Genomic DNA, 19583 nt, shown 5'->3' on the forward strand with positions numbered 1-19583 from the left:
GTGACAGTAAGAACATTTTATAAAATTAGAGAAGCTAAAGTTCAACCTCAATCCGGCTCAACGTTTCATCAGTGACAGGTCTGTGGATGCGTGAATGGTCTGCCTGACAAAATAGTCAAGGCACCATCTCTTGATACATTCAAAAACAAATTGGACATTTTGTAATATAGAAGTAAAATAAGCATACCAGAAATACATAGAAGATAGGGAGGGACATATTCACTGACAACTTATACTTCTACTATAATAATAAGGATTGGTATTCAGTCTAAGCACGAATAAATATAGAATAGCATTCAATAATTGTACACTTATTGTTTACATCCAGTGGGCATACGAGTTTTTGTGTTTGGGACTGAAAAAATAAATAAACAATTAATATTACACCAAAATACAGTATTTCCTTAAACATCTAATATTTACATATTCTTAAGTATTTATCTAAGCATATAGCAAAGAAAAGAGAGAGATTGTTGTTTATAGTAATTATAAACTATTTTTTAAACACCATTCAATTTTGTTACATGATAACATCTCATGTAAAAATCTTTATTTGAAAATTTTAAGGGCGACCGCGCACTAGTCAGCCAATTAGTTTGTGACGGCTTATGCCGGAATGAGACGAGGCGAATGTAAAACCTCGTGGCCTCTGCGTACTTAGTATATGCATTCTGAAACTTCTCGACATGGGTTGTGTCCATATAGAAAAAAAGTTATGTAAAACATGAAAATAAAAAAACTATTTGGCGAGATAGGAGAATATATCAAATACGTGTGAGGAGAATTTATCACAAAAGAAAGACAAAATTGCATTAGTAATTTCTAATTGAATGTAATTCACATAGTTTTCTCGCTCTTCAGATTTTCATTTAAAATAATCCGCAAATAAACCCCAAGGAGGGACACGTGTTTTTGAATCTATAGTCATTGTGTAAAGCACAGCGTGCTTTATAATGGCAACTGCAAATTCCTTTCGGATATCCATTACCCGAGAGAAACTCTTAACTTTTTTGCTGAACGCCATAGCTCGAAACAGTTATTCGATTAAGATTATTTTGTTATTGTTTAAACTTCCTCCATACGGAGGCATAATATTTTCCAATAAACAAAATGCCTTGTCTCCCACAATAAACTATGGCATCGGTACTCCGTTGTTTAATACGGAGCCTCTCTCCAGTACCCGTAATTGCTTTTTAACTTTTTTGAAAGAGTCTGTACACTTTCCATATGCTACAACATCAATATAAACAAACTTATAATCCGCATCTTAAATTACAAGTAAAATTATGTAATTTTTTAAATTTTTATAGTAAGCCTGATTAATTAAGGTATTTTTATTACAATCCATCTTTCTTTATTCAATTCTGAAATAGCCGTTTGCCTCATGTTCTTCTAAATTGCCAAGCATACTTAATATATGATATAAATCATTTGAATAAATCCGTAGCATGTGACAACAAAATAAATTGTTTTAATTAAATTACAAATTTAAAAACTTCAATTAAATTAATTTAACAATAGAATCACTATGTAAAGCGCCCTTGAGGTATTTTATTACGAAAATGGCGCTATATAAGTTATCCATAATAATAATAATCTTAAATATACAATCCTACGATTATTATTCAAATCTGCCATAGAACATCTTGTAGCCAGATATATAAAACAAAATATTATTTTTCAGGTAAATCTTAACAGCAAATGTAGAAAAATATCACGACTAGTTTTGACAGGGAATTCAGACTATTTATGCTTTCGTTGCTAGAAGATTAAAAAAGATTCTGGAACATCGTAGGCTTTCTACAAAAATTAAGTTGATAGACTTAATAAAAAGAGCACAAAAAATTCCAATGGAAACTCACCACTTTGAATTTGGTCTATTTCCCCAAGGCTATTCTGATTATGAACCAGTAATGTCAACTGCTGGATCATATTGCTGTAAATATGATTTATTTATTTACGGACTCGATTCAGTCCATTTAGTTACAATAAAATACATTACACAACACTTTTATATACAAATATGATTAAAATAAAATATTTAAAAAATTAAAACTACAACAAAAAAATAACAACCTTAAGATAAGACAGCAAAATAGCCGAATTATGGACCAGAAGACTCGGCAGTGGGTGATATCACCATGGATACTGTCACGACTGGCTGCTTATAACCAGTTACTTCAAATTTCGGTTGTCTAGTGCGCTGTCATCCTAAGCTAACATTTACCGCAAATATGCAACTAGAATATACATTATCTTGCACATTACATTTTATGAAACTGATTCTGTAAATATTTCATAATGTCTCTTTAAATCTATACAATAAAGTACACTTCTAGTAGACTTCCATTATGTCAGCCGGCAGCCACCTGGCAGAGTCTATACCGTCCCACAATGTGCGATCCTTCTCTATAGCCTCTCGGTTCATCTGTTCCACGTCCAGAGGTGTCTTGTGATCTGTAATACGACATACAATAGGGTATTTTCACTCGAGAGGAATATCGGATTTACATATAAAAGATTTTTGAAAGACTCTTGCAGTGTTTATAAAAGCCCAAATAATCAATAATTTTATTTATAAACTTAATTTGCAAAATTCGCTATCTCAAAAACGGCAGTTTTGTAAGATGGCAATGAATTTAGTCACAGAGATGAGTGAATTTATTTTAATGCTGGTAATGCCATAGATATAAATTAAAAGGACAAGTGTATGATGTAATACTTTCTTATATGTCATTGATTCTTGTACTGTACAACTCATTGGTGCGAAGCAGACTTAAAAGTGATTTGGTGATATGGAGTCCACACGAGGCGAGATATTCTTTGTTGGGGAGGGTTCAAAAAAATTCCGAAGTAACTACATGAGGAGTATGGTAATTATACGCGACTCTCTCTCATTCCATTCCTCTTTGGCATGCTAAAGACCAACATTTTGCAAGAAAGGATGGGTTATATCAAGAATTGGAGAGTACCAATTTTTATGTTCCTAATGGATATCTCCGACAGTGTCAGCACAGACTTTTACCTCCCGGCTCCCGGAACCGACTTGCCTCTGGTTATGTCGATTGGAAGAGCAGTCAGGCCAGCTGCATATGATCACTTTGGAGAACGTCATCTTTCACATCAGTGAAACTATAATTAAGAGGCAAATTCTCTTTTGTGTTAGAGTAGAGGCTGAATATCACTCCCTAGGGAGTTATTAAGATATAAATTTATTGCAATAGAGAAGGAAAACATTTTCGAGGAAGGATTTGAAAGTCTAGGCATTTACAAGGCTTACGACCTGTCATTTGCTGGTTTAACTGGCCACTTTACACACTATGTAACATTTGGAAGAGTTGAGAAAATGTGGATGACTAAACGTAGAAAGAATGGTTAATGTTACAGTGTGTAAAGTGGCCACTTAAACCAGTCAATGACAGGTCATAAGCCCTGTAAATGCCTAGACTTCCATATTCCCTTCTTAAAAATGTTTTCCCCTTCCATTACAATAAATTTAGGGCAAATACTCTTATTGGAGAATATTGTCGAGTAGTTGTTTAAGGGATCCTGGTCTGATACATCGTCCCAATTTAACGCCACTTTAATTCCATACATATCGTAAATACTAGGGTTACCTGTGAGCACTAGGTTCCTGTCCACGGCGGCGGGGGGCGGGTGCGAGGTGTCCGGGGTGGCGTCCTGTGGGTCTTCAGTCCCCTGATCACCCCCCTGCCCCGCCCCGTAGTACCCTGACCAGGCTGACGAGTAGTTCTGCCAGTAGGCTGACGGATCGTAGTACTGCTGCTGGCTGTACTCCTGCAATTTAACCACTCGCTTATATCTGATATTGTGGATTTATTATTAATAAAAGTAGTACAGTAGACGCCCTCTTAACCGGCCTTGACAAGACCGACCCAGGGCCGGATAACGAAAAAGCCGGTTAAAGAGAAGGTAGTGGAAAACACATTTAAAAAAACACTTTCGCAAAGAAGAAAAAAAAAAATATTTTCAAAACATTAACCTTTCCTTTACTGTCCTAAATACACCTGCGCGTTACTGTGCTGTGTAGTCACTACACATTAAAAAAATAAGAGATTTAAAAAGGGAAAAATGGAACATTTATAGAGAATGGCTAAATTAACCATAATTTAATTCAAAGATGATAATATTTAAAATCTAACTGCTGAAAACATGAAAAAACCATTGGGTATCGCTAACGACTCTGGCGAAACGTGCACCCGCGCCAATTTCCCGAGAGATACAGAGTAGCTATATAGTACTGGACTACGTGACTAAATGAGAGTATACTTTTGATGATATTTGTAGTTTATCCCTGATTTCTGATAAAATGCTTTTTTGTGCCTAATAAGTACTTATTATTTGATAACAAATTATTTCAGTCGATAGGTAAATGTGTAATGGAGGAATACTGAAAATCCAAACACAATATTTATTATATTTATAAAAATATTATAGTTATTAGACGCAATGTGTACTAGCTACACATCACCGGGGAAGGAGGGTTAAGAAAACAGACCTTTTATTCTGTATTAGAAACTCGCACATTAAAAATTAACATTTCACAAACTGTAAAAAATTTGTACAGGAAAAAGCCACACATCACTCCAAAAGGGGCATTCCTAGAAGAGGCCGTTTAAAGGCGCTGGCTAAGAGAGTGTCTAATGTAATAAAAATAAATTTACCAGAAGCTCTTTTTACATAGTTTTGAAATAACACGGCACAAAGATGAAGTTTGAAAAAAGAATGCGTAATAGTAGTTTATTATACTATTCGTTTTTAGAATCCCCTACACTGGACTTTTACTTAAATCCTAAAGGATTTTTATACGAGGATAATTGTTCTTTACTTAGTACACGCCACAGCGCGGAACGCATCGTCCTTGTATTTGTGTTCTTATGATTTACCCAAATATTTTCATTTTGGGGGCCATTTTCAACAAGTTGTGAATAACTCGCAATAAGAAAATGCGAATCGAGTTATGGTACAGAGGGGTTCAAAACCCGGACCTTTGATCCGCGAATGGCGACAGTAGCCACGGAACTACAACCCGATTTCTGTTTCAGTGCTGGAAAAGAGTGTTTACGCAATTATCACTAGATGAAGTGTGTCAGTCAAAGGACCCTAGCGGCGGAATCCGGTTAAAGAGGCCATAGCCCTTATGTGTTCTGTAGCCGTGCGTTTTTGCGAATATATTAAATCAAAACTCTTTATTGCTCAACTGTTCGCCCTCTTCTAGAATATGCCTCCGCGGTCTGGTCTCCATTCTATGTCAATCGCATAAATCACATTGAATCAGTCCAACATCGCTTGCTTCGAAAAGTAGCGTGGATGCTTGGACTAGAGAGAGGTAATTATTCTTATGCTGATATAGAGTCAATGTTAAATATTTCTAGTCTACAAAAACTTTGAACTAATATTGATTCCATATATGTGTTCGGCATACTAAATATAAATCGTATAATCAATGTTCCATCATTACTGGGACAAGTAAAATTCAATATTCCGACTCGTAGGTTGAGAAACAATGATGTACTGTTCATCGATCAGCATAGAACAAACTATGGCCTTAATTCTCCAACGACCCGTCTTTGTAGTATTGTTAACTCAAGACAAGATCTGAACTTTTTTGGTTAAAGTTTACAGCGATTTAAATAAGCACTAAATAAATAGTCCAAATCTTGTCTTGATGTCCCTTATGTTTGTCAATACTTCTTTCCTTTTTTTAAAATGTTTTAACTACATATTATTTTATTATAATATTTAAACCCTATAAATTGTATAAATGGACAATGTCCGTTAATAAATAAGTAAATACAAAAAAACTTTGTTTCACTAGAAAAATATTGTTCAAAAGTAGTTACTGTGGGAACTGTGTTGAATTGCTGCGCGTTGCCATCGCTACTGCTGCCGTTGGTGGCGCCCTTTTGTTTGTGAATGGCTCTGCAAACTCTCAGTGACTTGGAGCCGAGTCCCGAGTACCCGTTCATGGCACTCAGGGCATGTTTCTGGTCATCTTCGCTGCTGAACCGGACAAAGCCGTAACCCTTGCAGAAGCCAGCAGTATCCAAAACCACTGCGGACAGTACATTTATTAATTTTTCAGAGCAAAATTCAACTATAAATTTATCCGTTAATAAAGCTTCGGTTATAAAATATTTCGACCTATAATACAAGTACAATGTATTTATTACGTGCCTCGACTCAACACTGATTTTGGCATGGGTCGTTCCTGGTTGTGCTGTGTCTCTGTACATATAAATGTATGTACAATTATGTTAATTATCAAATTACATTTTAAATTAATTAAGTGAATTGAATTATTTTACTGTTCTTAATATAAAACCTGAACATTTCATCGCTTTATTGTAATTAAATAATATGAGGAATACAATATCATTGACTTGTAATACTTTTTTTAATATTTATAACGCTATGTTGGTACATAAATGGACACTCACTTCTTTAGAACTATAATATATCCACATTTGAAAAGGGATGATTTTGTGATCAAAATGAGTCTAATTAGATAAATTGATAACACCATTTACCCAATTTATCTAGACTTGAACAGAGAATGTTACAATAGTTTATGTTAATCTTTTAATTTTTATTATGTACCAACTATATTCGCCTGATGTGAGAATGCCTGTTGGGCGTAAATACACCAAATAAAATGAGACATGGCTGGTCATTACTTCACTTTGCTTACCCTTGGCAGTCTTGATAGATGAATATTTCCTGGAGAAGACTTTGTACAGACTGTAGTCGTCGACATCCGACGTAAGTTCGCCTACCCAGAGGGTGAATTCCTTCTCCGTGGAAGCCTTGGCTTTGTCGAGGCAGAAGCGGATTACCGGATTTGTGCCAGGAATGGGTTTCCCGTTCAGTTTGTGCATCGCATTGATAGCCTCCATATCCGTGCAAAAGTAGACAAAGCAGTAGGTGGCAGGCTCGCCCGTGTATTTATTACGCATTTCCTACCAAAAATACATTGGTGTTTAATAATCTCATTTTATAATAATAATTATTATTATAGATTCTAGATTGACTTTTTCCCAGAATACAAGATATGTGACGAATAAGATAGCAAGGAAGGTTTCTCTTATGGGAAGAATCAGAAGATATCTAACTGCAGATTCGTGCAGGATGATTTATAATTCCATTATTGTGCCTCGTATAAATTATTGTAGTAGTATTTTGTTTTTGGCAACTGAAGGAGAAAAAAAAAAACTTACTGTTCTGCAGAATAGGGCTATGAGAGTAATTTTGAGAAAAAATAAATACACTAGGATAAAGTTGATGCTAAAACAAACAAAAAATATGACAGTACGTCAACTGATATTTTTTAATGTAATATTTTTTGTTCACAAAATGATTAATGGTTATACTTCAAAAGAGTTGACTAAAAAGGTTTTTCTAATCAATGTAAACACGGATATAAAACAAGAAATAAAAATGAAGGCTACCATTTTCTGGCTACCACGTACAGTTATATTATAAAGAAATACCATTAGAAATAAGAGAACAAAAAAATATTATTTCATTTAAATGTAAGTTAAAAAAACATGTGTTTAGCAGATAAGTTAGTTTTTAAAAAGTAATCTTATTTGTGTTAGCTTTATAGAAGTTTTCTTTTTAAGTGTACATATATTGTTTAGAAATATTAATAATTAGTATATGTTTTAATAATTATTATATATAAGTTAATATTAGGACATTCATTTATTATGTTTGTACTATTTTAAGACCAAATAAAAAAATTGTAACGGGATTACACAATACTTAAAGGATATGGGCTCAGAGGGGGAGAACTAATTCGCAATTTGTAGATATGATCTAGATGTACACAAGTCGCAACGACGTTAGGAGCTTGTATAGCACTGACCCTTATTATTCGGAATAAGAATAGAACGGGATTATACAAGTGGCTCTTAAGAGATTACATATTTATTGCTATCGTTTGTGTAATTGCAATGTCGGTATGTGGAGGGAGTACTTTCACTATAGCTGGTTTCACACGAGGACAATACAATAGACATTATAATGTTGTCCGCTCCCAGCTCTATGAACAGCCTGGACCGTGCCAGACAAGACAATGGGATAAATAAAGATGTAGTACAATTATGTAAATTATGTAAAATGAAATTATAAGGAAACATATTAGTACTGTCTATCCTCACTAGGTGTGGTAAATGCCTGTTCTATCCTGCAATCATTTTTGTTTACAGGAGGACAATAGATCTGATGCTGGGACAAGACAATATTGTCCTGTCCTCGTGTGAACCCTACTTACAGCTCGGCTTTTTATTCAGATCAATAAGGTTTATATATTTTTTTACTGATAATATTTCATTGATCCCAAACTTTTGAAATTTTCCTTTTTTTATAAAACACGCACTATCCTGGATTCAAACGAAAAATATGAACTCTTTTTTTCTGATATATTTTGTTGCCCTTTAATAATAAGGAATATTTTTAATTTTTTAATATTTTTTATTTCCTTTTTTAATTACTATAAAAATAATAAAAAACCTTATAATCTTTTACAGAATATTTTCTTTTCTCTTTCTTATATTACACAAAAAAATTATAACTGTCTATTTATTATAGGAGCAAAAATTCATAAACATTTCTTGTATACCCACGAACAGCCCATGCCTTTGTGGGATTTTTTTATTTACTATTTTTACTGTTCATATGTATTTCATTGCTATGTAATTATCCTTTATTTTTTAATACTCTGTTTTACCTCTTTTGTTTATTGTAAAAAAACAAAACAATTCAAATAAAAAATATAAAAAAATATTTTTTTTGGTGAGATATAATAACATGTATCAACCATAGAATTAAGAATAGTCCAGAAACCGCATACGCACATCAAACAGAAGGCGACTCAACTACTCATAAATGAGTAGGTTTACATTTTGACCCATTAATTTCTTTATAGACGTCGCTCAGTACGCAACTCCTGATTTGAATTCAACTATGCTGTGTTGTGTCCTTTTAAAGTGTAGAAATACTGCTAGGATCTTAAAGAAAACAGGATGCAATCACATTTCATGAGTAATTAGCAAATGAATGTGTATGTAACAAATGCATCACTTAAAAATTGAATTATTTTTCCATCTGTCAGACTGTCGAAGAAACAAAGTGTTGCCAGGGAAGTAAATTTTTTTACCCTACTTGCTCATCTAATGAGAGAACTAATGAAAATTGGATCTCGGATTAAACAACTCTATTGTGGACATTTGACCGACATTATCTTTAAAACATCAAATATAATTTAACATGATATAAAAATATCCGTTTTATGTTAAATAAAATTTGTTTTATATTTTATGTTTAAAGTTCATTAATTTAATTACTCTTATTAAATGACCCTTTACTTATCTACTCTGTTGTGTCAATCAATATTTACGCATGCACAATAAAACTTTAGAGAAATTAACAGATTGCGTTTTTTTTACCTTACACTTGTGTTATAATTATATTTTTTCCCATCGTGCAACATTACGCGGCGGCATTATGAATGCGCGCAGCGAAAGTGACGCATAGTGGGGGAATTATTGGACACAGTCCGATGTATTCAAATATGATTCTACGCTCCTTCTGGACTATTCTTAATTCTATGGTATCTACATTAGAGAAATAATTTTAAAGTTAGAAGGTACCTTGACATTGTGTGGATGCTCTCCCATCTTCTGGAATGCGGCCATGATGAAATCCTCCGTCATGTTGGGCACCAGCTGGGAATATATCAGCAGATGCCAGAGATTATTCATATTTCTATATCCCTTTACTTTAAGTTTGAAAATATTATGTTGAAAGCATCAACTTTTCAGGAAAGAGCCCATTTAAGACGTTTAAACATTATGAGATTTATGTGAAGTTAACTAATTATAATCCTAAATTCAGTTGAAATTCTTTTGATAATATTTTTAGAACTAAAATATTGAAAACAAGGCAAAAAATTAATACAAGAGATATGGAAAACATTTTTGAAAAGAATTACGGCAGAGTCTCGATAGTCTGAACACCCAGAATTTATACCCTGTTTGGATGTACGAAGCGTTTGGATTATAGAGGTGTCCGGATTAGCCGGGGTTCGGAAGATCGAGGCCCCGCTGTATTTAAACCAGCCAATGACATGTTATAAGACCTGTAAACGCCTAGATTTCCACATTCCGTATTTGTTATTTCATCTCAGTTGCAATATTGGTCTATTTAAAGAAGAATCTTTCAAAATAGTTATTTGAAGCGCTTACTTTGTGATTTTCCATGTAAAATAATATAACTACCTATTTAGTTAAGGTAAAATTACTAAATTAAATTTTATATGCTGACTGGTTTCAGAATGTGACTATTCCTTTGTAAAGGCTTAAAAATAAACTAACATGAAATATTTTCAATCTTACCAAATAAAAAATAGATATACGCCCTTACTATACAGGTTGTTCTTTAAATCCTGTTACATCCGAAACCACAATGATCAGTATAGGCAAGAAGACATATTAGCATATTAAAAAAATATTTAGAACGAAGAAAATTTAAAAAAATAAAATATTAAAAAAAAACAAATGGTTGCTTACTTCTGCAGGGGAGAAGCGGGGGGCGGTTGACGGTGTATCAAACTTCCCCCTTCTCCCCCTCCTCGTTTCTCCCCTGCAGAAGTAAGCAACCATTTCTTTGTTATATATATTTTAATCTTTAAGATTCTAGTCGTTCTAAAAATTTATTTTAATGTGCTAATATGTCATCTTGCTCATACTGATCATCGTGGTTTCGGATGTGACAGGGTTTAAAGAACACCTGTATTATTAGTCACTACATAACCTCTGCACTAACTGTTTTTTTTTAAATATCTACTACATTGACCGTAAATAAATAAATAAATTAGCTCGTAAAAATACTAAAATCGTAAGTGACCGTGTAAAAGTCAGTGAGTGGTAATACGCTTATATTTACTAACATCAGTTCAACAAAATTAGTTGGATTTTACACAAAATTATAAATTTAAGGCTTACTACGGCAAAACAAAAGTCATTTTGTAACTAAACCAAAGTCAAAATAAATCAATATCTGCAGTATACTCGTTCTCAAGAAATCGGAGTCTGGGGAACGAAGAATTCTTAGTCCAAGAAAACATAATTAAAAGACGAATTATATACATGTTGTGTTTTCAGAATGATCAGAATTTTTTAAATTTACAATCGCTACCTCAATCTGAGGTCAATTTTAAACAAATACACATGTTTTTAAATATACCATATTAACCCAAATATAACACGATGTTTTTTACTAAAAAAAACTTTCTTTACAAACATTCGGGGTTAAGTTTAGAGAATTTTTCCTTTTACTCCTGCTCCAAATATATAGGTCGCGTTATATTCGGGTTAATACAGTAATATTATTTGATTATCAAATTTGAACATATATTATAATATTAAACCCAGATTACACAACACTATTCCTACCCTTCACATAGCAAAAAAATACTATTTATTATAATGAACCAGTGGAATAATATTTTATTAAACAATTTAAACTACATTGTTATTGAAAAGGAAACTAAGGATTTTGACATAAAGTTAGGTTATAAGTAGCCGGGATTACTCTGATATTTACTTACATTTCCCATCCAAAGCTGACAATTCGCCGAATTCATGATGCTATGTTCAATTTAAGACACTGAACACAAAATAATCATAAATTACTCATGCAAGATTAGCTCTATAATATAAAGTTAATGTCAAAAGTCAAAATGTCAAAATCGCAAGCAACGACAATAACAACAAAACAAAATCACGGAACTAGATTCAGAATAGACATTATCATCAATACATGTCATAGAGAACAGCATAGAGGTACTTGAATAGTTAACCCTTTCACTACCAGCGTCATTCCTCAGGTACACGAAGAATATTATTAATATCTCCTTATTTTTTTAACCAACCTACTCCATTTTTTGTACAAATCTAGTCAAAAATATTCTCTACATAAAAAATATAGTTTATATTTCGGTAGCCCACGCTTGTTCTGTTATTTGGGTTTTATAACGATGCTTTTGGCGGTTCAAATTGGCTGGGTGTCACAAGGATATAAACTTTTTTATAAGGTAAGATATTACTTTTACGTTTTGTAAATAAGTGTTAAAAGATGTATAAACTAATATATTTGTATAGTTTTGAGGTTTAAATATTTATAAATGTATCATTTTTTGATCATCGAATTCATATACTTCAGGAATTACATTAGTAGTCAAAGGGTGTTGTACGAGTAGCTAAATACATATCAACTTTCAAGGTGATTTGGTACTAATTTAAATCACTAATTAAAAACTCGGTTATAAGCTTAGACTTATATATTGGTTAATATGTCGGAATTTTATGAAGACATGTAAATAATATGATTTTGTGCATTTTTTTAAAGAGAAAATAATGGAATTGATGCATGATGAAATTACTGTTATGCTGGAAGGTGATATCTTCGATGTTGAGTGGGAATCAGACAGTGAGGATGTTTATCTGGAGACAGAATATTTAGAGGATTCTTCGGATACTCCGGGTTTGATCGGAAGCCAGTTTATGTTGTATCTGGGACACAACCCTATAACGACTGTAAGACGATGGTCGCAGGCAGATTATGCCCATGTTGATGCACTGTGTCCCGCTATTATTGCCAAATATAATGGTTTTACGGGGGGTGGGGTTGTCCGTTTGTATTCTATACAAATCTTTAAAACACGAGGAATGTCACCGTCTACATGAAACCACCTTATATTATATTTAAAGTTACATGTTTTTTTTTTTCTACCAACTTGTGTTAAAAAACATTAACAATTCTATCTTTACTGTATGTTTCGATTTTAAAAATATGTTACTATTAAGTTATATTTGTATGTTATTTATTGTATTTCATTTAATTTTGAGATCAGTGGGTACCTATCTATATTGCAATGAAAAAATATTTTTGTGTAATTAATATTTTACAAAATTGTAGGATACACAGCTTTACATTTCCAGCGTGTGTTCTATTTTTAGTATTGCCATTTAAACAACAGTGGCGCCCTCCCTTGTTTTCTACTCTTTATTGACAGACTGTACACAAGAATTATTTTTTCTTTTACGTAATGGGAAACGTTAATATAAATATAGTATGCGTATATAAAATCTAAATAAATAAAAAAATAAAAATGTAATATAAAAAAATAAAAAAAAATGAATAAAATACATAACTTACAACATATTATGATTTATTAAATAAAAATTTATTAAGAATTTTGGTTATTATTTTTAAACCATTTTTAAAAAATGTTCATTTTTCAACTTTTCATATTTAAGCTGTCTCATAACATTCATTTTCAGTTCTTGAATGTTCTCTTGTATTTCCGCTATACTTTTTGATTTTGATGGAACTTCTTCGTAAATTGTAGCTCCCTCTTCCAGGCCCATCAACTGTGTCTCTATAAATTTGCGTGTCAAGATCACTCCCAGCTCGATCTTCATAATCTTCCGATCATACCGAAATCGCAAACTCACATTCCGCTGATTAAAAATGACGAGAGTGAAGAAATCGTTGAGTTTCATAAGAAATGGCTTGATTTGAGTCATTTTGAATATTTTTGTCGAGTGACCAGTTACTTTCTCCGGTGTATTTGCTTCATGGTTAATGCTTTTTTTAACTTCCGAGTTATCTGATCGTACAGCAGTCAGACTTTTTCCTTTCATGGGTGTTTTAACCTTTTCATTAGCGCCGGATTTGTCCTTTTTGCCTTTGACATTTGCCTGTCCTTGTTTAACTAATTGATCAATTTCTTCATCTGGTGGATCTATTATTGTGTCATTAATTATGTGTTCGTATACTTTGGGTTCTATTATATCTACCCATTTCCAGCGTCTAGGAGTCCCGACAGCAGAATCAAAAAATTCTGCATCGAGCTGGTTATATTTGAACCTACACAAAGAGATAAGCATTTAAAATAAATATAATAAGTGAATTGAGCGTACCATGCATTCAGTTAAACATACTAGTCATTAACAATGTTTTGAGTGTGTTTAAATGTTTGTAGACAGGCTGGATTTCCTGATCTGGAGTTATTAAGAATTCTCTTGTCAAAAATGTTTTCCCTCTCTGTTGTAACAAATTTAGATACTAGTGATAATGACCATTATAAATTAATCAAAAAGAAATTCTAAAAGGTTAAAAACATAATGGAAAGAAAAAACAAAGTTACCTTATATTGGCAATATTATCATAAACAATTCCACGCCCTAATGTGTCAAAAACTGCCAGCGGTGCTTCGATACCATCTTCATAAACGATTAATCTTTTGAAGATTGTATCTGTGAATGATAAAATAAAGTGAAAATCCCCTTTTTTAATATGGAAAGTCACGTGTTTTAAAAAATATCAAGAACAAATAATGTTCTTAGATTACCTTTGAGATGGTAAACTTTAATATCAATTGCTGGGTTTCCGCACTTGTAAAAGACTTTAATGCTATTTTCATCAAATTGAGCAAGTATTGAGCCTCGTTTGTAAAATACCCGACTCAATATTTCATTTCTAGCAAGCCAGTCATTTTTGGTCTTTTTAGTAGGCCAAGCATAATAAATTTTCTCCTGAAAAAAATATCTGTCTAGAGTCTAGATAGAGAGTTATTTTTGATTTTTACAATTTTTCCATACTAGTTGAACTAACTGGCAATCTATTACAATAACAGAACATCATATCTCTTTATGGTTATTGATATCATCATGTCTGCTCTCCAGTTAAACCATATGGCGTCCACAAACCTTCCAGGGGTGGTATTCTGAACCACTCTCGTGGGCCTCTCTACCTCGTTAAAATCATTTTGGTATCCTGAACGAATCTCGTAATAGGTATCGTTAAAACCACGCATGCGCACAGCACACAAATAAACTAACCTTGTAAATCTGGCAAACGTCAAACATGCGACCCGCGAGATGTTTTGTTTTTAAAAATGTGTGTTTATTTTTTATTGTGAGCTACTAAATTGGCAATGAAATATATTGCGTCATCTGTAAAAACTCAAAAGACGCCATTATACAAATTACGACAAATCCATTTGTGCTCATAAATTGGAGGTTCGTAAGTTTTTTTAAATTTGTCTGGACATTTTTAGTCTTTGTCAAAAATAACGGAGTTAATACACGTAAGTACTCGTAATTAATACATTTAATCAATTTAAACACGTAATATACTGTCAAAATATTAGTCAGATCGATTTGAGGTCTTTTTTCCTCGATCCAGATCTGGCACAGTTTGAGTATGTCAGTCGGTGTTGATTATATTTTAACACTAAATTCGTTTCTAATTTATATTAATTATTAATTTAGATATACATACATTATCAAAGGGAACTCGGGATACACATTTAATGCATCTTAATCATGCTATAAAGGTTCCTAAAGATTGCCATATTGAAGCTAATTGAATGACAAGACGATGCATTGATTGATTATTTAGCATTCCCAAAGACATACGGGCGGCCGTCGGCTTTTGTATTTTCTACTTTTGCGTAATTCACTATTCCACACATTTAAATAAATTATGTTTTTTACAGATTTTCATCAATAATGCAAAAATTCTTCGCTTGCATGCAGGTGCTCCCTCGGTTAACTAGTGATAACTATGTTAAGATAATATGTTATGAGGAAAATAATGAATCAGGTCATAAAGGAAACTGACAAGGAAGGTTTGCCTACATTAAGACAATTTCAGTAGAATTATAATATATGGAACGCAATAAGCAATATTGGATACTTGTGGGCTGAAATAAAAAATGAAAGGTTCCTGTAAACAATTATGCCCGCAAACAATGGATTTTATGAATTTTGAAGAAACTCTGGAAACTATCACAGATGATATAGTATAGGACTTCAAGAATGAAGATGTTAACGAGTTAATTGAATATCACTCAGAACCTCTGTCAAATGACTGCTTAATTGCAACAACTGGTAAATGAAATACACAGTTAATGTAAGGAAAAAGCTGATAAAATTGTCTTTGACAGTAAAAAATATGAATGAAGCCTTATCTATTTTGAAAATTAAATACAGCATGTTAAAATATAGAACTCTTTATCAAGAAAACAAAAAATATGGAAGTATTTAACTAACTCTTGAAAAATGTATAAAGAATCACCTGAAAGCACAACACCTCATTAACTTAATTAAAAAATACATATTTTTTACATCCCTCGACTTTCGAACATTCAACATTCGCACACATTTTCAGGAACCAATTATGTGCGAAAGTCTACTGTATTTCAATGCTTGGGACAAGATGTCGCTCTAATGGTTAGTAATACTGTAATTATATGTCTGTATACTGATAACATAATGAATCATTACATGCAAGAACATTTTTTGCTCAAATTATAATTGAAGCTGTAAGGTTTAAATATCAAATCAAAATGCATATAAATTTTAAATCCTTATTTCAGATTTGCTGTCACAATCTCTGAATGTGTAAGTACAAAATGAACCAGTGCAAGATCTGTTTGTTTGATCCCATATCGTTGAAATATACTTATTCTTCTGACATTCTCAATTATTAAAAGGTGTCAAACCAAAAAATAAAGTCACTAATTATTTTCATTAAGGTTGTGTAAGGTATCTCATCATTTCCCTATCCGCACCATGTGGTGCATAGGGCACTGCATTGGCACATCAAATGCAGCATATTTCATCATCGGTTACATGAAGGTGAGGTGATCAATCTTACACTTCAGGTGCTATTCCAGGGACTGAAACATTGCAGTGAACGTTAAGAATAAATATTTTCTGTTGATCCTGCAAGGCATCGAACTTGGGACCTCAAGCACGGTCGGCAAAGGCTCCGACTACTACCCTACGAGGCAGACATATCTCTACCCAATTTCCTTTTCCAGAATTTACATAAGAGTTGCCGTAAAGCCGAAAACGCTCGTCCAGGGTTCTGCTTTCATTTTTCAAGCAGAACTGTTTCCTTTGTCAGCTTGGACACGGACAAAGGGTATGCAATATTATGTTTCCTAGAATTTGAGTTCATTGTTGGTTGCCATAAAGGAATAATAGAGCATAATATATTGAATCAATTTATTCTAAATTTATTGCAACAGAGAGGGAAAACATTTTTGAGAAGAGAATATGGAAGTATGGGCATTTACAGGGCTTATGACCAAATTGAATTTTATTAAATTATTTCTCCCTAGGGAGGAAATCCAGCCAGTCCGCAAGTATTTGGACGTACTCATAACATTGTTTTATTTATTTTCACTATGGTACCATATCCATACTCTGTATTTTTTTTTTTTTATGTTATGTTGAATATGCATATTAACATTTAAGATTGTTTTTATTTTATTTTTTATGGCTTACAAATAATGAACAATACAATAAATTGGTATAATATCAAAATTTGTTATGTTTAGAAATTTTTCATGAATTAAATGTGAACACAACATGCACAAATAATTAATAAAGTAAAAAAAAAAACTTTTTTTTAATCGACTAAATTTAATTTTTGTAACTTTTTATAATTTTTATGTGTATTTTACATTTTTTTTGGACTTTAATATTGTTATTTTAATTTCACTAGATTTTTTCCCCTATGCTTATTATTATGGCATAACACGGCAACAGCCTAAAAAAATCAGTACATTAATATGTAAACTGTGAATCAATTGAGTTAAATTGGGTTGTGGTCCTATGACTATCGTCATGGACTCACGGTTCAAAGGTCCGTGGTTAGAATCCCATTCCATCCCAACTTGATTCCTATTTTCTAATAGAGAGTTATTTACAACACGTCGAAAATGGCCCTCAAAATTAAATGTTTAAGTAAATCATAAGAACACAAATCTCTTTTTAAAAAATATATAAATATATAATGAATTTTTATACCGTAGAATAAATAAATGTAGGTAATCATCATCATCATTTCAATTCCGCACCTAATTGCATAGGGCACTGCATTGGTACACCAATAGCAGCGTATCTTGATATTTATGTTACTTAAAGAAAAGATGATCAATCGTACGCTTGGGGTGCCAGTCAAGGGACTATGAAATATTGTACTGTAAAATCACCTTTTAAAATAAATATTTCATGTCTACCATGTCAGGAACTGAACCTGAGACCTCTTGCATGATAAGCAAACGCGTTGAGAGAATGTGAGAATACATTTTCTTGTAACAAAAGGTTATATAAATAAAAATAATTTCAAATGTACTGTTTTCGTAAAACTAAAGTAAATACAATTCTTGGCCAGAGCCCTTATTTCTCCCGGTGAAAGTGATCACGTTAAGGTTCCTTATATTTGAAATATGTGTTTAAATATTTATGTGTGAGATATGACTATATTTTAATTACGTGTGAAAAGGAAACTAAAACACCAAAATATTTTTTCAATAACAGTACTTGCACTGTAGTTTATAAGTTTTTAGGTATAAAATAATAAAAAAGAACTACAAAAAACTAACTAGAATTTAGCTAATGCTCTACATTTGTGAGAAAAGGTTTGAGTGTTTGATGTAGTTGTTGTAGACTCATTTCTGTAGTCCGCTTTTCTGCTCTGCCACATATTTACTCCCATTTTCTCAGATGATCATAAAGGTGTTAAAAATTGACACCAAATTGCAACATTTGATATTTCCTCTTTGCTAAAAATAAAAAAACAAAAAATTATATAATTTACAATACATTTTTAATTACATTTATTACAAAATGACATACTAAAATAAGCACTTAAAATAGTAAAATATATCTTCTTTAGGTTAGTTTGAAGTTATTCATCAGGTATTGCAATAAACCTGCCAATATACATATTTTTGTATATTGTACTAAAGTTCATCAGTACACGCAAAAATCAAACACCTTAATTATTCCGCATATTGTTAAACCTTTTAAAAAGAAAACTTTGAAGGCTATATTTTGTGATTTATATGTTTTATTTCTCAGAGCAAATTATTATGCAGTAGAGGTAATATTTTTAAAGTTGTCTGTAGGTATTGTGATTATGATATTGCAATTCAAATATGTGTAAGCTGATTAATTCTAAATATTCAAAATGATATAAGCTATGTCATATGTAATGGTATAACTTTGTATTTTCCATATGGTGACAAATTTCCTTTTGTTAGGACATGCCAACGTGAGCTGTAGAGAAAATATTTAATATAATATGAATTTTAAACTAATACAATATACTATATGTACTTTGGCTCTTAATCTGTTTGGTAATAAAAAAACATTTGAAAAAATAACAAATTGGGTATTATTTAAAGCAAATCTAATAAATAGTTTAATATGGAAATAAATGATGATTGATATTTAAATATACAAATGTATAATAACTGTGTAGGTAGTGATATTTCATTGTTTTTACAACATCTTTAATACCCAGACTGGTATCTTAACTATAAAAATATATATATTACAATTTATATAATGATAACTGAAGTATTGTATCCTTTTTTATTTAGATTTATCTTTATAATAAAGATATCAGTCATAAAGGTGTAGCGACGAATCTTGCTACTGATTATTTCAGATTTGTAAATTTAAGTACCACTA

The 19583-nt window shown here is 32.1% G+C and overlaps 2 protein-coding genes and 1 long non-coding RNA gene across 3 annotated transcripts; 1 reads left to right on the forward strand and 2 right to left on the reverse strand.

Moving 5' to 3' along the window:
* Positions 1 to 1916: 1916 nt before the first annotated feature.
* On the reverse strand, positions 1917 to 11796 carry LOC148271249 (tRNA selenocysteine 1-associated protein 1-like). Its single transcript, XM_088241616.1, has 6 exons — positions 11633 to 11796; positions 9675 to 9749; positions 6713 to 6980; positions 5865 to 6076; positions 3618 to 3798; positions 1917 to 2457 (listed from the first exon to the last, which is right to left on the reverse strand). Exons 1-6 carry the CDS (start codon positions 11666 to 11668, stop codon positions 2336 to 2338), a joined length of 894 nt encoding a protein of 297 aa, XP_088097742.1. The 5' UTR covers positions 11669 to 11796; the 3' UTR covers positions 1917 to 2335.
* A 1484-nt stretch (positions 11797 to 13280) lies between these two features.
* LOC148271250 (uncharacterized) lies at positions 13281 to 14733 on the reverse strand. The gene is made up of 4 exons (XM_088241615.1): positions 14704 to 14733; positions 14441 to 14624; positions 14237 to 14345; positions 13281 to 13956 (listed from the first exon to the last, which is right to left on the reverse strand). The coding sequence occupies exons 1-4, from the start codon at positions 14731 to 14733 to the stop codon at positions 13296 to 13298; spliced, it is 984 nt and encodes a 327-aa protein (XP_088097741.1). The 3' UTR covers positions 13281 to 13295.
* An 85-nt stretch (positions 14734 to 14818) lies between these two features.
* LOC148271251 (uncharacterized) lies at positions 14819 to 19419 on the forward strand. Its single transcript, XR_015825148.1, has 3 exons — positions 14819 to 15110; positions 15590 to 16325; positions 16472 to 19419. It is a non-coding gene; the product is annotated as an uncharacterized LOC148271251 (long non-coding RNA).
* Positions 19420 to 19583: the final 164 nt, after the last annotated feature.

Source organism: Micrasema longulum, unplaced genomic scaffold, assembly GCF_059751315.1.
Source record: "Micrasema longulum isolate JH-2025_06_02 unplaced genomic scaffold, ASM5975131v1 h1tg003000l, whole genome shotgun sequence".
In the NCBI taxonomy this organism is placed as follows: Eukaryota; Metazoa; Arthropoda; class Insecta; order Trichoptera; family Brachycentridae; genus Micrasema; species Micrasema longulum.

What these genes read in the sequence shown, in the direction of transcription:
- LOC148271250 (XM_088241615.1), bottom strand. Translation starts at nt 14,733, where the DNA reads ATGATGTTCTGTTATTGTAATAGATTGCCA. An exon ending in TAAAGTTTACCATCTCAAAG is followed by an intron (nt 14,346 to 14,440) that starts GTAATCTAAGAA and finishes TATCATTCACAG; the next exon opens with ATACAATCTTCAAAAGATTA. An exon ending in GATAATATTGCCAATATAAG is followed by an intron (nt 13,957 to 14,236) that starts GTAACTTTGTTT and finishes CTCTTTGTGTAG; the next exon opens with GTTCAAATATAACCAGCTCG.
- LOC148271249 (XM_088241616.1), bottom strand. Translation starts at nt 11,668, where the DNA reads ATGAATTCGGCGAATTGTCAGCTTTGGATGGGAAAT. An exon ending in AATTCAACACAGTTCCCACA is followed by an intron (nt 3,799 to 5,864) that starts GTAACTACTTTT and finishes GTTAAATTGCAG; the next exon opens with GAGTACAGCCAGCAGCAGTA. An exon ending in CAGGAACCTAGTGCTCACAG is followed by an intron (nt 2,458 to 3,617) that starts GTAACCCTAGTA and finishes GTCGTATTACAG; the next exon opens with ATCACAAGACACCTCTGGAC.